This window comes from Rousettus aegyptiacus, unplaced genomic scaffold (genome assembly GCF_014176215.1).
Source record: "Rousettus aegyptiacus isolate mRouAeg1 unplaced genomic scaffold, mRouAeg1.p scaffold_m13_p_4, whole genome shotgun sequence".
Taxonomy (NCBI): Eukaryota; Metazoa; Chordata; class Mammalia; order Chiroptera; family Pteropodidae; genus Rousettus; species Rousettus aegyptiacus.
In genome coordinates, this window is record NW_023416307.1 from 115683506 (window position 1) to 115702002 (window position 18497).

The 18497-nt window shown below is 34.8% G+C and overlaps 1 protein-coding gene across 11 annotated transcripts in view; it reads left to right on the forward strand.

The window, feature by feature from the left end:
* The window catches only part of SFMBT1 (Scm like with four mbt domains 1), a 100704-nt gene that overhangs the window by 56193 nt on the left and 26014 nt on the right, over positions 1 to 18497 (forward strand). For all 11 annotated transcript variants that reach the window (XM_016121844.2, XM_016121843.2, XM_036218693.1 and 8 more), the window contains 3 exons: positions 7837 to 8077; positions 10751 to 10839; positions 17939 to 18185. In XM_016121844.2, coding sequence (XP_015977330.1) covers positions 7837 to 8077; positions 10751 to 10839; positions 17939 to 18185 — 577 coding nt within the window. The remainder of the gene's footprint in view (positions 1 to 7836; positions 8078 to 10750; positions 10840 to 17938; positions 18186 to 18497) is intronic.

The window sequence follows — 18497 nt, forward strand, 5'->3', positions numbered from 1 at the left end:
TATATATACTGAAATGCAAAAGGAGGACAAATTCCCTGGTCAAAATTCCGATCTACAAAATGTTAAAGAGACAGATTGCACCTTTTTTTTGAATGATAAAGCAACAAGGAAAATGAAAGATAAATGCATATTATTCTCTCACTGTCAAATGTAAGAAATATTTGTAAACCTGAATCAGTCTATGATGGCGAAAGGCTGCCAGATATACTGAAAATCAAGCATGGATGTGGGAAGATGCTGAGAAGGGATGCCTTTGCTAGCAGATTGCAGGCAGAGCCGACATAATTCAGATCTCCAGAACAGTAGAGATGGATGTGCAAGCCACTGGCTAGAGTTTTATAGGACACAGTTTGGAATAAAGGAAAGAGGGAAGACAGGGCTGAAGTAGGAATTAGAAATAAACTACATTTTCAAGGGGTACAGGTCTAAGATAGTGAAAAGGCCTTCCTCATGGCACATGTCTGGTGGACAGAATAGCACACACTATAGGAAAGGCACTAATCTTTACCTGTGTCTTCTAGAACAAAAATTTCAAGCTTCTAGGGAAAGGGTTGCAAGCTTTATTAACCCCCAGGGTACGGGTGAAGATCCTTTGCAGCCTAGAGCTAAAATAGAAGAAATAAAAGCCGCCTGTCGTTGGGAGGGGGTAGAAATACATGCTGGAGTATTAGATGTCTCCTACAGTTGTGGGATTGGGTAGGTTTTCTGAGACGTTCTTGCTTCCAAGAACCTGATTAAGACTAAGGCTGAATCTCAGACAATGCCCCTTCTTGCCTGTCCCCAACCACCAGTTTGAAAGTATTGGATAATAGATGTTTATCTGTGGGGGAGAGGTGAGAGTATGGAAAGAGATAGTCTGTGAGATGTAGTCACAAAGAGAAGACCTAAATTTGAGAGTAGAGCAGCAAATATTGAGGGGAGAAAATCCTTTGGCAAATTAGCCTAAAATACTTGAAAATACTGGTGGAAGCCTGTGGTGTACTGTGAATTACCATAGCAACAACAAAACCCAAATCCACTTCCACTCCTAATTAGATTGATGTAACCTTCTCCTTCAGACTAAAGGTATAAGAAGAAATATGCCCATTTCCAGGCATGAATGATATTTATCTCAGTCTTGACTATTCTTCACAGGGCATCTGGCTTTCAGATAAAAATTATGGGACATACAGAGAAGCAAGAAAAAAAACAACAAGCTGTCAAGAGACATAAACAGTCAACAGAACCAGACTTATGTGACCCAGATGTTAGAACTCTCAAGAGAATTTTAAATAACCATTATCAATATGTTTAAGGTTCTAGCAGAATAGATGGACAACATGCATGAACACAAAAGGAATTTCAGAGATGGAAACTGTTAGAAAGAATCAAATGGGAATCATAGTAAATGAAAAACATGGTAACAGAAATTATGACTGCTTTTGGCATGCTCATCAGTAGACTTGACGCATGTGAGGAAAGAATCAATAGACTTACAGATAGGTCAATAGAAATTCCTCAGAGTGAAATGCAAAGAGAAAAGAGAGTGAGGAAAAAAGCAGACCAGACATCAAACAGCCATGGACAATATAAAAAAGTATAGTATATGTGTAACTGGAATCTCAGAAGGAGAAAGGAAAGTGAGAAAAATATTTGAAGAGAAAGATAATGGCAGACAATTTTTCAGAGGAAAGATACCACACCACAGATTGAAGCTCAGGGAATGTGAAACAGGATAAACAACAAAAACAATAAAAATCCATCCAGGCACATTGTATTTAAACTACTGAAAACAAAAAAGGAAGAGAAAAATCTTGAAGGCAGCCAAAGGAAAAAAGGCACATTACATATAGAGGAACAAGTATGGGAATTATAGCAAAATTCTTTTCAGAAACTATCTGAACTGGAAGACAACGGAGTAAGATCTTTAAAGTGTTGAAAGAAATAAACCTGTAGACCAGAATTCTCTGCCCAGCAAAAATTTACCCCAAAAGTGAAGGGGAAATAAATACTTTTCAGGAAAACAAAATTGAGAGAATTCATTACCTGCAAAAAAATGTTAAAGGATGTTTTTAAAGCAGAAAGAATTTGATATAAAGCAGAAACTTAGATCTATACAAAGAAATAAAGAACAATGTAAATGGCATAAATTTAAGTAGATAGAAAGTTCATGTTTTTCTTATTTTTAATAAAAATGGTAGCAATAAATACATCTTGCTTTTATATATTGTGCAGTATATAACTATAATAGCACAAAAGAGGTGGAGGGAAGATTTGGGAGCATATGGTTGTAAGATCTTTATGCAACACATCAAGTGGTATTATATTGTTTGTAAAGTAGACCACAGTTAATTAAAGGTACATAAACACCAGCAACCACTAAATTAAAAAATATAATCATCGTGTTAAAATGTGTGTAAAACTTACTGTTTTAACCATTTTAAGTGTACAGTTCAGTGGCATTAAATACTTCATCAGTGTCGTACAACTACCACTACTCCATCTCCAGAGCTTTTTCATCATAAACAGAAACCTTTTGAACATTAAACAATGACTCCCCATATTCTCCTTTCCCTATGCCCCAGTAACCGCTATTATACTTTGTCTTTATGAAGTAACCTGTTTTACATAAGCGGAACAATACAATATTTTCCCTTTTATATCTGGTTTATTTCACTTAACACAATGCTCTTAGCATATCGTTACACAGTTGACCCTTGAACAATGCAGGGGTTAGAGACACTGACCTTCTGTACAGTCGAAAGTCTACATATAATTTTTGTCTTCCTAAAAACTTAACTACTAATAACCTGCTGTTGACCAGCAGCCTTACTGATAACAGTTTATTAACACATATTTTGTATGTTATTTGTATTGTATACCATATTCTTACAATAAAGAAAGCTAGAGTAAAGAAAATGCTAAGAAAATTGTAAGAGAAAATACATTTACAGTATTTATTGAAAAAAAAAATCTTCATATAAGTGGCCCCAGACAGTTCAAACATGTGTTGTTCAAGGGTCAGTTGTATTTTTAAAAACTCTTTTATAGTGATTGCAATATATATTTACAACTACTCCAAGTCCTCTTTCAAGTAATACAGTATCACTCCGTGGGTAGTGCCAGTACCTTGTAAAAGAGTATTCCCAGTTACTCCTTCCTGTCCCTTACAACATTGCTATCATTTGTTTTACTTATGCATAAACTATATAATTACCAAATATTTTGTTGCAATTATTTTGAACAAACTTGTCTTGTAGTTGAACTAAGAAAAATTAAATATTTTATCTTCATTTATTCCTTTTCTTACACTTTTCCTTTCTTTACCTCTGAGTTTCTGACCTATATTATTTTTCTATATCATTTCCTTCATTCAGAAATGAAGGATTTATTTTAACATTTCTTTCAAGGTAAGTATACTGGTGACAAAATCCATCAATTTTTATTTGTCTGAGAAAGTTTGATTTTGCTGGGTGTAGCATTTGAATTTGGTAGCTTTTTTCTTTCAGTAATTTAGGTATTTTATTCCACTCTCTTCATACTTGCGTGGTTTCTGAAGAGAAGTCTGATTTAATTTTTATCTTTGCTTGCTTCTCTATATGTAGAGTGTTAATTTTTTCTCTGTCTTTCAAGATTTTTTTCTGTCTTTGTTTTTTTTGCAGTTTGACTATGATATTCCTGGGTGTAGATTTTTTGGGGTTTTTTTATCCTGTTTGTTCTCTGGGCTTCTTGGATCTGTGGTTTGGTATCTATCATTGATTTTGGGAAATCCGAGTCATTATTGCTTCAAATATTTCTTCTATTCCTTTTTCTCTTCTTCTAGTACTTCCGTTACACGTTACACCTTTTGTAATTGCCCCACAGTTCTTTGATACTATTTTACCTTTTTTATTCTTTCTCAGTTTTGTTATTTCCTCTAGACATTTTTTTCTAGTTCACTGAATCTTTCTTTGGCTGAGCCCAGTTTCTTGATGGACCCATCAAATACATTCTTAATTTTTGTTACAGGGTTGCTGGTTTTTAGCATTTCCTTTGGATTCTTTCTTAAGAGTTTCTATTTTTCTGCTTATATTATCCATCTGTTCTTGCATGTTGTCCTCTTGTTTCCATTTGGGATGTTTCTTCTTTTTAATATAGTCATTTATAGCTATAAATTTCCCCCTCAGCGCTACTTTCACTGCTTCTTATAAATTTTGATATGCTGTATTTTTGTTATTTGTCTCAAGGTATTTTCTAATTGACCTTGTGATTTCTTCCTTGACCAACAGCATTCCGCTTTATCTGTGGTTTCACTTTCCACGGTTTTAGATACCTGCCATCAGCTGTAGTCCAAAAACATTAAATTGAAAATTCTAGAAACAAACAGTGTTTTAAATTGCATGTCGTTCTAAGTAACATGATGAAATCTCGTGCTGTCCTACAGCATCCTACTCCATTCCACCAGGGACATGAATCATCTCGTTGTCCAACTGTATACGCTTTCTGCCTGTTATTCACTTAGTAGCTGTCTTGGTTATCAGATTGACTGTCGTGGTATTACAGTGCTTGTGTTCAAGTAACCCTTATTTTAATAATGCCATATTCACATAACTTTTATGTAGTATATAGCTATAATTGTTCTATTTTATTATTATCATTGTTAATCTCTTGTGTCTAATTTTTTAATTAAACTTTATGATAAGTTTGTATGTATATGAAAAAACATAGTATATACAGGTTTGGTACTACTAGCGGTTTCAGGCATCCATTGGGAGTTTTGGAATGTATCTTGGTTAAGAGTATGGTTAATCTCAACACATTTGTGAATGTCTTAGTTTTCCTTTAATTACTGTGTTCCAGGTTTATTCTGGTATGATGAGAAAAGATACTTCGTATGATTTCAGTCTTTTTAAAATTGGAGACTTGTTTTTTGGCCTAACATTATGGTCTATCCTAGAGAATGGTCCATGTGCACTTGAGAAGAATATGTATTCTGCTGTCAGGTGAAGTGTTTTGTTAATGCCTGATAGGTCTATTTGGTTTTTGGACTTGTTCAAGTCCTCTGTTTCCTTTTTTGTCTGGTTACTCTATCCATTATTGATTGTAGGGTACCAATTTATTTAGAGTTCAGCATAATCTTGACATCAAAGTTAATATGACTATTTTAGGAAAGAAAAATTGTAGAATGTAGTGTCACTCATAAAGACCAATGCATATATCTCTGCATACAAAATAATAGCAAACTGAATGTAGCTTTATTTAGAAAGGCTAATACATTAATAACAAGTTGATTTTTCCAGGATTGGAAGATTGTTTAACATTTGAAAATAAATCAGCATAATTCGCCATAGTAGCAGAATAAAGGAAAAATTTATAAAATTCCACACTCACCATGGTAAAACTCTTAGAAAACTATAGATGGGACTTTACTTAACTTGATAAAGTATATCTGTAAAAAAGCTATAGGAAATTTTATTAATTGTAGTATGCATGCCTTCTTTTTAATATTGAGCAGGACAAAGATGCTGGCTAACATGACTTCTGTTTGATATGTATTAGAGGTTCTAGCCAATGCAATTGGGTAAGAAAAAATGTATAAAGATTAAGAAGAAAGGAAAAAATATCATTGTTTGCAGATGAATAAAATAATTTGCAGATAATGTTAATAATTTCAGCAAGTTATTAGATACAAGGTAGCATAAAAAATTTATTACATTCCTATATACCAGTAACAAAGAAAAATGGAAACTGAAAGATGTGATTTACAATAACATGAAAAACATCAAATGGCTAGAAATGAATGTGGCAAAAATTTGCAAAGAAACTTCAAACCATTAATTAAGGCAGTGTAGTGCTAATCTAAGGGTAAACAAATCAGAAAGATTCACTTTTGTAGGAACACTTGATTTATAACAAAAGTGGCAATTTAGGTAGGTTGATTGTATGTGCATTTTCAAACAAGTGAAACCTGACCCCTACTCAGTACTATACACAGAGATCAATTCAAAATGGATATTCTAAATATGAAAGGTTTCTAGGAAATAATATAGTACAGTATCTTTATGACCTATAGGAATAGGAAAAAGTTTATTTAAAAATGTAGAAAGACTACTAACTTTTAAAAGGAGAAACATTGGTAAATCAGACATATTAAAATTATGAACTTCCGTTCCCCAAATACCACCATCAAAAAAGTGAGAAAATATTTGTAGCACAGATAACTTGACAAACACTTGATACCCAAAATACAGACTCAATAAAAAATTAGCAAGAAACTTAGTCATTTCTCAAAAGAAGAAATCTAAATAGCTAATAAATATGAAGGTTTTAGATTTCAGTAATCAGAAAATGCAAATTAAAATCATAATGAGACGTATTATACACCTTCCAAATGGTAAAATGAAAATAAAGAAAATGCAAAAATAATGGTTAGAATGTTGGCGCAAAAGAATTTTTACTGCTGGGAGAGTAAATTGGTGCATCCACTTTGGAAAACAGTTTGACTTATAGAAATCCATGTATGTATGCACCAAGAGATATAAAAAAACATTCCTGTAATCATAGCAGTATTATAGTTTTCCAAAACAGGGAACTATCCAAATTTCCTACTATTATTAGCATTAGAAAGGATAAATTGTGGCACGTTTGTATAAAAATACTATACAGCAGTGAAAAGAAACAACTGTTACATGCAACAGCATTTACGAATCTCATAAGCAATGTTGGGCAAGAGAAACCCCACACAGAAAAACATTTATACTGCATAATTCTAACAGAGTGTGAAGACACAGGCAATATTAAACCATGGCGCTATAATTCAGGATAGTGATGACCTTTTAGGAGTACAACAGGATAGTTGATTAGAAGGGGGAGGAGTTTTTACACAGATTTCAGGACTTTCTCTCTGGCTCTCTTCTTTCTGGGTTCCCCCTCACTTTCTAGTGGTTGTAATTGCCACAGTGCATTGAGTGGTCAGATCTCCATAGTCTCTTCCTATGTATGACAGTCCCTCATTCTTTACCTTTCATGGCCTTGACAGTTTTGGACAGCATATTACTTATGCATTATTTTGAAGAATATTCAACAGTATGGGTTTGGTGTTTCTCATGATTAGCTTGATTTGATGCAGATTTGGTGAAAATGTCATAAAATGATTTTGTGCTTGTATGATATTGAGGGTATATGATATTGATATTTTCAGACTGGTGTTGTTAACTTTGATCAGTTAGAGTGGTTTCTGCCAGATTTCTTCTTTGTAATGTTACTAATTTTCCCTTTGCAATTAATAAGAATCTTGCAGGGAGAACCTTTGAGATTATGCAAATATCATAGCCATCATAGTCATTTTAGTATTGACCCATGATTCTTGCCTGCAATGTCTGTTTCTGTGCTGTTTTCTAAAGATGATTTTCTATTTCCATCATTTTTCTCTATTAATTGGTCTTCTCTAAGGAAGGTCTGTACCTTCTCTGTTATTTTTAACAGCATGGATTCATGGCTCTCTATTTAAATCTCTAAGTTATAGTCCATTACTCTCATTATTTTATTGCTCAATTCGTCTCACATGTGACCATTGGGACATAGTTCTAGTTGACCCTCATGTCCTTTCCAAATATCTGCATCATTTTTGGAGCATTTCCTTTCTGGTATCATGAGATATGCCAGGCTCTTACTGTGTTTTCCCTAACCCAGAATTAGGATTAGTTTTTTTTTGTTTTTTGTTTTTTGTTTTTTTTTGCATGGAGCCCTTCCTATTTATTTAGAAGTCAAGATTCGAACACTAAATTTTCTATTATTAATTATTATTCAAAAAGAATGTCGGCCAAAGAAATACTCATTTGAGTATTATCTGGTGGTTAATAACATTTCTCTCTTCAGGTGGATACACGTTTGCAAAATGGATTTGCACCTGGGATGAAACTGGAGGTGGTTGTAAAAACAGATCCTGAAACCTACTGGGTTGCCACCATCATTACCACCTGTGAGCAGTTGCTCCTCCTCCGCTACGATGGCTATGGGGAAGACCGGAGAGCAGACTTCTGGTGCGACATCAGGAAGGCTGATCTCTACCCCATTGGGTGGTGTGAGCAGAATAAGAAGACCCTTGAAGCCCCGGAAGGTAATACAGTACTTCCTTTCAAGACATGGTATACTATTGCTGTGGGGAAATCTGGGCTATCTACAATGTTGAGGTTTTCAGTCGCCCACACACATAGGTTTTTCTCCCATACACATATGTTTTTCTAACTTTTTTGAGTTAGCGTTTTAAAGGAAAATATTCATAAGGAGTAATGCATATATCCCTATTTAAAAAAATTATTTTCTGTGCTCCATAAAGCCTCAGGTTTTTATGATACAGGGAGCATCAGTTACTTATCATTCATCCTATAAGAACCATGAGGCTCTCTGAGTTTAAAACTTGTAAGTCTCGTTATCTTTAAGTACATTGGACCAGATCGATTCCTTTTTTTTTGATTTTATTAATCCTCTCTCCTCTCACCCACAAGTGATCTGGGACCTATAAATTTTTTTAAATTAAATTTTAAAAAATCTTTTATATTAGTTTCAGTTGTACAGCATAGTGGTGCTTTAAAAAAATAAATCATTTTAAAATTTACCTATGGAGAAAAAGGGGAATAGGATGAATGGAACAGGAATAGAAGCTAGATTTTCTGAATGTACCATATTTTGTAGATTTAAATTTTGAACAGTGTGAATATTTTATGTAACTATAAAACAATGAAAAATTTAAAAGCATTTCTTAGAAAAGCATAATCAAAGAAATATAACTATGAATGTAGCTTATGAAATAACTACTCAGAGAAGAACCATTTCAGTGACTTTTTAATATAGTAATTTAAATGTATATCCCCAGTAGTGATAAACCATAATGACATAAAATTGCAAAAAAATAAAGTAAGGTGCTAGTAATCATTGTTGGTGGTAGTGTTGATGTTATTTTGGAATAATTATTGTGTGTTGTGGGATAAATTAAAGCAAGTGTCCCCAGCCACTGGGCCGTGGACTGATAACTGGTCTGAGGACTGTTAGGAAGCAGCTCGCACAGCAGAAGGCAAGCAGCTGGCAAGCAAGCGAAGTTTCATCTGTATTTGAAACCACTCCCCAGCACTACTATTACCATCTCAGCTCCACCTCCGATTATCAGGCATTAGAATCTCATAGGAGCCCTGGTTGTGGACTGCTGGGATAAAGCAAATTAATAATTAAATGTGTAATTGAGAACTAGGGTTTTCAATATGAGAGAAAGGAATCAGCTCAGATGAATAAAGTTAAAATGCTATCTTCATGAACTTGTATTGGAACTATCAATATGAACTCTTGATGTGATTTATCTTAAAAAGAAGATATTTCTTAGTTCTAGATATTGAAAAGGCCTAGAAACACAAACTCAGTAGCGATGAGCACCGTCATCACACTAATTATGGTCTCTAAATACCATTTCACTGAAACAAATTAGGGCTCCGTAGAGATATAGCTGATTTCTAGACTATAGCAGAAATGTACAAGATGATCCTGAAATATCATTTTATACCAAAAAGAAAGATATCAATGACTATTTACTGGGGTCATGCCAAAAGGACTGAGGAGCCAACCTGAAGAGACTCTCTCTGGTTTAAGATAGGACAATTTGAGCATTAACAGGCTAAGACCGGCAATGGCCTGTAACATATCATATGTAATTTAGTCTATAATTCCATAGTGAAGTTTTTGAACAACACTTTCATTGGTTGCTTTTGGAGGATGCTCGGTGATCAGCTGATAATTTTGAAGGTTAGGAGGTAAAGGGAAGGAATAAAGAGTTAAGAATATATCCTGCCCTCTTTTTATGAACTATACCTTAGGGTAATCAAATAGTTGAAGAAGAGAAATTTTTTCTTCAAGTATTTTGGTTAGTAAACAAAGAAGAAATGATAGAAAACTACCATTTTTAGCCCTTAATGAATGGATGTATCTATGTAATGACCATTAAAAGCTGCTAACATCACAAAAGGAAAGACTACCAGACTGAATATGCCTCTTGGTGGAAAGATGCAACTCCACTTACAGAGTATTTTTACTTCCCTTCCCCCAAATCTGAATTTGGTCAACTCTCTGGCTCTAAATACTGACTTATTGAAAATATAGAGGTCAGTGAAAACAGCTGGTTACCTTGGAAAGGCAACCAGTAAAACTAGGCTCAGAAAAACTATATATAGGACAAAAGACTGAGTCTTTCAACAAATATACTGCAAGAGAAAGAATAGGGGATGAGGGGCAGTAAAAGAACATATAAATTAAAAGAGATTTAAGCAATATATCAACCATTTGCTATATTTATATCTCATTTGGATCCTGATTGGACTGAACAAATTGATAAAACCATTCGTGAGACCTCTGGAGAAATTTGAACATGGTCCATGAAGTGCCATTTGTTAAAGCTCAAGTACATGACGATTCATTATACTATTTTCTCTACTTTTACTTATATATATATGAAAGTTCTCATAGTAAAGAAAGTAGGTACCTTTTGGGTAAATTATAGTAACAAGGAGTTGGGCCTATTCTCTTTGTTTTCCATATGACTCTTATTAAACTAACCAGGAAGTAGCTCTTATATAGAGATTTTTGTTGTACTCTCAAGGAAGCAATACGTTAGACTTTTAAAATACAAAAACAGCAAATGCGCTTCTAAACCATTCTTACTGGTTTAATTTCTCTGTAGTTGCTTAGTTTAGTTTCTCTGTGTTCTGTGGCTAACATGAGTAACCACTCATTTTATTCCCTCATCTAGGCATCAGAGATAAGGTGTCTGATTGGGATGAGTTCCTGCGGCAGACCCTGATGGGAGCATGTAGTCCTCCTGTTCCACTGTTAGAGGGCGTGAGTATTATTGCTTGCAGAATTAGTGTGGAAGACCCCTCTAATCTTTAGTGATATTTGTTTGCTGTCCAAAGAACCTTAAATTGGTTGCTCATTTTCTACTCCAAGGCAAATGAGCATGTTACTATAGACACAGGCATGGATAATGAGAGGTTTAAACTTATCCTCAGAGGTTGCAAACTAGTGGCTTGCTCAGTGCCTAAAGTGTTCTGAATTAGTTGCTTATGATTTCAGTGTCATATCTAAGGAGACTTACTTTGCTTAACTCAAGGTCTTGAGGGTAATTCTATGTTTTCTTCTAAGTGTTTTAGAGTTTTAACTCTTAAATTTAATTCTATGATCCATTTGCATTGGCCCGTAAAACTTGATTGGTGAACACTATTTCAAGCTGATCTTTATATTTTATACTCTGACTCATTTTATTATGTTTAGTCAGGACTCGCATATACTAAACACCAGTAAAATTTGAATTAATAAAATCATGAACAAAGGAATTAATAAAGATCCTACTCTACATTGACCTTGATTCTGACATCCTAATCTTTATTTATTTGCTTGTTTGTTTATTATAAATTACTTATTTTTTATGGTGACATTGGTTAACGAAATCCAATGTTTCAGCTGTGCACTTTAATAGTAAGGCATATATGTATTTACACTGTGTTCACCTCTCATAGCCAGAGTTTTTTCTGTCACCACATATTTGACCCCCTTTACCCTGTCTACCTTTTCCCTCCCCCACCCTCTAACCACTGATCTGTTGTCCATGTCTCTGTGTCTCTATTTGTATGTCCTGTTGATTTGTTGCTTTTAGGTTTCTATCAAACATAAATGATATCATGTGATTTCAACTTTTTCAGTCTGGCTTATTTCGCTTACCATGATTATCTCGAGGTCCATCCATGTTGATGCAAATGGCAGTATGTCATCTCTTCTTATGACTGAGTAATAGTCCATTGTATGTATGTACCACAGTTTTTTGATCCAGTAATCTATCATAGGACACTTTGGTTGCTTCCATGTCCTGGCCACTGTGAATAATGCTGCTATCAATGAACATCTGTGTGCAAATATCTTTTTGGATATGTGTTTTCAAGTCTTCAGGGATTGCTGGATCATATGGTCGATCCATTCTTAGTTTTTTGAGGAACATCCATACTGTTTTCCATAGTGACTGTACCAATTTGTAGTCCCAACAGCAATGTATGAGGATTCCTTTTTCTCTACATCCTCTCCAGCATTTGTTATTACTTGTCCTGTTGATTATAGCTATTTTAACAGGTATGAGATGGTATCTCATTGTGGTTTTGATTTGCATTTCCCTAATAGCTGGTGATGTTAAGCATCTTTTCAAATATTTGTTGGCCATTTGTTTGTCCTCTAGGGAGAAGTGTCTGTTTAGGTTCTCTGCCCATTTTTTGATTGGATCATTTGATTTTCGGTATTGAATTGTATGAGTTCTTTGTATATTTTGGATATTAAGCCCTTATTGGAGGCCTTGCTTATAAATATATTTTCCCATCGAGATGGTTGTCTCTTTACCTTGTTGACGGTTTCTTTCGCTGAGCAGAAACATTTTAGTTTGATGCAGTCATTCGTTTATTTTTACTTTTACTTTTCTTGCTTTCGAGTCAAATTCATAAAATCATCTTTTAAGTCCAAGGTCCTTGAGTTTTGTCCCTACGTTTTCATCTATGCATTTTATTTCAGGTCTTATTTTCAGGTCCTTAATCCATTTTGGGTTAATTTTGGTGTGTGGTGATAGACAACAGTCCAGTTTCATTCTTTTGCAGGTAGCTTTCCGGTTTTCCCAGTACTATTTATTAAAGAGGCTTTCCTTTCTCCACTGTATGTTTTTGGCTTTTTTGTCAAAGATCATTTGCCCATATAAATATGGATTTACTAATGGACTTTCAGTTCTATTCCACTGGTCTGTGTGTCTATTTTTCTGCTAATACCATGCCATTCTGTTTACTGTCGCTTTGTAGTATAATTTGAAGTCAGGCAGAGTGATCCCTCTAGCCTCGTTCTTTTTTCTCAGGATGGCTTTGGCAATTCAGGGGTCTTTTGTGCTTCCATACAAATCTGATGATTTTTTGATTTATTTCTTTAAAAAATGCCGATGGGATTTTGATGGGGATTGCATTAAATCTGTATAATGCTTTAGGAAATATAGTCATTTTAACTATGCTGCTTCTTCCAATCCATGAACATTTGTTTGTATCTTCTTCAATTTCTTTTAATATAGGGTGGTTTTCATTATATAGGTCCTTCGTGTTTCATTAAATTTATTCCTAGGTATTTTATTCTTTTTGTTGCAATTGCAAAAGGAATTATCTTTTCCACTTCTTTTTCTGACACTTCATTATTTGAGTATGTGAACACTATGAATTTTTGAATGTTGATTTTTTTTATCCAGAAACTTTACGGTATTTGCTTATTGTTTCTAGTAGTGTTCTTAAGGAATCTTTAGAGTTTTCTCTATAGAGTATCATGTTATCTGCATATAGTGACAGTTTGACTTCTTCATTTCCTATTTGGATGCCTTTTCTTTCTTTTGCCTGATTGTACTCTCTAGGACCTCCAAATGTTACATTGAATAACAGTGGTGATAGTGGACATCTTTGCCTTGTTCTTGATCTGAGAGGGAAGGTTTTTAATTTTTCACCATTAAGTATAATGTTGGCTGTGGGTTTGTCATAGATGGCCTTTATTGTGTTAAGGTACTTACCTTCTGTACCAATTTTGTTAAGTCTTTTGATCATAAATGGATCTGTATCTTGTCAAGGCTTTTTCTGCATCTCTTGATGTGATTCTTATTTTTTAATTTGTTGATGTGGTGTATCACATTATTCGATTTGCATATGTTGAACCATCCCTGTGGCCCTGAGATGAAGCCTACTTGATAATGGTGTACAACCTTTTTACTATGCTGCTGTATTCAATTCGCTGGTATCTTATTTAAGATTTTTTACATCTGCGTTCATGAGAAATATTGGTCTGTAGTTTTCTCTTTTTGTGTTATCTTTACCAGGTTTTGGTGTCAGGGTAATATATTGGCCTCATAAAATGACTTGGGAAGTATTGCCTCCTCTTTGATTTTTTGGAAGAGTTTGAGGAGAATAGGTATTAAATCTTCTTTGAATGTTTGGTAGAATTCACTGGTGAAGCCATCTGGTCCTGGACTTTTCCTTTTTGGTAGGTTTTTGATGATGATTTCAATTTCCATACTGCTGATCGGTGTGTGTAGATTTTCCAGATCTTCTTGATTCAGTCTAGGGAGATTGTGTTTTTCTAAGTAGTGGTCCATTTCTTCTAGGTTATTAAATTTGGTGTTGTATACTTTCTCATACTATGCTTGTATGATCCTTTCTATTTCTGTGGTGTCAGTTGTAATTTCCCCCCCTTCATGCCTGATTTTGTTTATTTGTGTCCTTTCTCTTTTCTCTTTGGTGAGTCTAGCCAGGGGTTTTGTCAATTTTATTGACCTTTTCAAAGACCCAGCTCTTTGTTGCATTTATTTTTTTCTATTTATTTTGTTTTGTTTTCTTTTCAATTTCATTTATTTCTGCTCTAATTTTGATTGCTTCTGCTGACTTCAGGCTTCATTTGTTCTTTTCTAGTTTTTTAAGATGAAGTATTAGGTTGTTTATTTGGGGTCGTTCTTGTTATTGGAAGCAGGCCTGTAATGATAGGAACTTTCCTCTTATGACTACTTTTGCCGTGTCCCAAAAATTTTGATATGTTGTACTATCATTATCATTCGTTTTTGTGTATCTCTTGATATCTCTTTTTATTTCTTTCTGACACAGTTATTCTTCAGTAGCGTGTTATTTAATCTCCATGCGTTTGTGGTTCTCCCTGCTTTCTTTTTGCAGTTGATCTCTAGTTTCAAAGCATTATGATCAGAGAATATGGTTGGTATCATTTCAACCCTCTTATATTTATCGAGGCTATCCCTGTGTCCCATTATGTGGTCAATCCCTGAGAATGCTTTGTGTGCACTAGAGAAGAATGTATAAGCAGCTGTTTGGGGGTAAAAGGCTCTATGAACGTCAATCATGTTCAGTTGGTCTAATGTGTCATTTAAGGATGTTATTTCCTTACCGATTTTCTGTTTGGACGATCTGTCCACATCCGACAGTGGGGTATTTCGGTCGCCTAGTAGTACAATAGTGTTTGGCTCTGTTTTTCCCTTTAGTTCTGTTAGTAATTGCTTTACATATTTCGGGGGTCCTTGATTGGGAGGCATAGATATTAATAAGTGTTACGTCTTCTTGGTGCATGATGATTCCCTTTATCATTATGAAATATCTTTCAGTATCTTTCTTTAACTTTTTTATTTTGAAGTCTATTTTATCCAATATTAGCACTACTACTCCTGCTTTTCTCTGAATGCCATTTGCTTGTTATATCATTTTTCACCCTTTTACTTTGAGTCTGTATTTGTCTTTGGAACTGAGATGTGTCTCTTGAAGGCAGCATAGGGTTGGGTTTTGTCTTTTGATCCATTCTGCAACTCTGTGCCTTTTTATTGGTGAGTTCAGTCCATTTACATTTAGGGCGATTATTGAAATATGAGGTCTTCTCACAGCCATTTATTTTATCTTTTGCTTTCTGGTAGCTCGGTGTTACCGTTGCTTCCTTGTCCTTGTGTTTCTGTTTTTCTTTATTCTGGTTGGCTCATGTGGGTTTTCCCTGTGGTTCTTCTTGTTTTATGTTATATACTTTGGTTCTGAATCTTTGGCATCTGGTTACCATTACAAAAATGTGTGTGCGTTATCTCTATTCCTCTCTGCAAATTTGGATCCTCGAATCCTTCCCTTTGCAGTCATGGTTGTCTCAGTTTGTCCCTATGTATGCTGAACTTCATTACTGTCTTGCTAAAGCAAATCTCTTATTGTTTAAGGTTGTAATGCCCCGTTTAGTAAGGGATTCATTCCTCTGCTTCTATTTGCCTGCTAGTCACCTTACTTCTAATTATTATTATTATTATTATTATTATTATTATTATTATTATTATTTTGTCATTTTGTTTTAGGTGAGCTGATCCTTTTCAATATTTCCTGTAATGCAGGCCTTGTACTAGAGAATTCCCTCAATTTTTGTATGTCTGGAAAAGTCTTTATTTTTCCCTCATATCTGAAGGAGAGCTTAGCTGGATACATTATTCTTGGCTGGTATTTTCTTTCATTTAATAGTTTGAGTATTTGATTCCACTCCTCTCTGGCTTGTAAGGTTTGTGCTGAGAAGTTTGGCTATAATCTAATGGGTTTTCCTTAAAGGTTATCTTCATCTTTTCCCTGGCTTCCCTGAGAATTCTTTCTTTGTCATTGGTTTTTGATAATTTTAATACAGTGTGTCTTGGAGAAGGCCGTTTTGGGTTAATATGACTGTGTGTTCTGTTGTCTTCTTGAATTCCAAGGTCCAGCTTATTCCTTAGATTTGGAAAATTCTCGTCCACTATTTGTCTGAAAATGCTTTCTAGTCCCTGCTCCTTCTCCTCGCCTTTGGTAATGCCCATTAATTTTTATGTTTCCTCTCCCATCGGTGTTAGCCAGTTCTTGTATTTCTCTTTCACTATTTTTCATTCTTTGGTTTCTCTCTTCTTCCTTCTGATTTATTTCTAGATTTCTGTCTTCTTAATCACTGATTCTTTCTTCATTTGGTCAGCTCTATTTCCCAAGCTTTTTGTTTCATTTTTCAACTCTTGCAGTGTGTTCTTTATCTCTAAAAGTTCTGTTCGGTTCTTTTTGAGGGTTATAATCTTGCTAACAACTCATTCTGCTCATCTAGTTTTTTCAATTCCTGAAATTGTTGATATGATTCATTTTTTCAGAAATGCCATCCTGGATTCTCTGTCATTTAAATTGCATTTTTCTATGTCTGTAAGCTTGTTTTCTGGAGATTTTTCTCTTTTTTTCTGAGATGCCTTGTCACCTTGGTTGTTCATGGTGTTTAATGGACTATTTCTTCCCCTGGACATTAATGGAAGTGTATTCTGCTTTATTCTTTTCCAGAAAGAAGATTATGTAATGGTCTCTCTAGCTTGTTGCAAAGAAGGCGTTTTTCTTTTGGTTTCCAGTAGGTGACGTCTAAGTCTCTTGGATCCCTGCTTTATATAAAGCCTTAATAATGCCTTTTTTCCCCCCTTATAGATGTTTAATTATGCTTACTACCCTCAATTTCAGTCCTTGTCAGTGTTATCAACAGTTTCAATAGTGTTTGCTCAGATTCCCCTGGGGCTCTGCCGTGTTCTGTCTCAGAGAATATGGGGAAAGGGGCCTTCTAGGTTGGGGGATGGGAGCTGCTGCTCAGCCTGTTTTGCAACCACAACTGGTAAAAATCAACTGTCGTTTTTCTGTGGTTCCTGTTTCTCTGTCATTCCTACTTCTCTGCTTTCTGTCCTGACAGCTGGGCCCTGCCAGCAGCCGTGTGGAGCTCACAGCACTCCCAGGCAGGGCTGTTCAGGGTACTGTTCAAGGATATGAACTTCAGCCCCCATTAGGTGAAGAATAGTATAACATTTTTTTTCAACTATCGCACCTTCTCCCCTCCTCCCTGCAAGAAGCTCAGGCTGCAAGAGGCAACTTTTTTGTTTTCCAAGTCCACGCTTGACACCAGTGATTCTGGCCTGTGGTAGCTCTTATGTGCAGATTTCATGCTCAGACACACTGGTGTGCAGTTTATGTATTCTTTGTTGAGTTTTAGTTGTTCATCTTATTGTTTTCAAGGGGAGAGATCTGGGAATGTGTCTCATTCCACCATGTTTCTGATGTTAGTTCGCTGATTTTTTATTTAATGATGATCATATTTGCTTTTATAATCAGACTAATGATGATATTTTTAAAGTTCTTAATACATGAAACTAACAGTCCTAGAGATAGAGGTCTGTTAGAATAATTTTATTGTATTATATATAGATTTTCTTTGAGATAAACGTGTACTGTAGGATCTCGTATGATATTAGGCAATTCAGTGTCATTGGGTTTGAATGGTAAAAATGTAAAGGCTAGTTTGAGATAATTTAAAACTTGACTTTTTTAAGGATTATGTTAACTTGTATTTTTCATTTCACTTTTTGTTTTTTAACCTACAGCTCCGTAATGGGAGAAATCCTTTAGATCTCATTGCTCCAGGTTCCAGGCTAGAATGTCAAGCTTTCCAGGATTCTCTAAGCACTTGGATTGTTACTGTAGTCGAAAACATTGGGGGAAGGCTGAAGCTGCGTTATGAAGGACTTGAAAGTTCTGACAATTTCGAACATTGGTTGTATTACTTGGATCCATTTCTTCATCACGTTGGTTGGGCAGCTCAACAGGGATATGAACTTCAGCCCCCATTAGGTGAAGAATAGTATAACATTTTTTTTCAACTATTGCATTATTGTTATATTACTTTTTATTGATATAAGACTGAAAATGCATTATTTTGCATATTATAAAAGCCTTTGTTACTTTGCATAATAGAGATATTCAAAAAAATGTATATGGAGTTGTTAAATGCCTATTTTGGGGGGAGGGGGCAGTTTTATTGCTTTTGTAATTTGCCACACATATTAATATATGTACCTCATAGATCATGTCCCAACTCATACTGACCTTTTACCAAAATTAAAGAAAAATTCCCTAGGTAGCATTTGTATAGATATAGGAGTA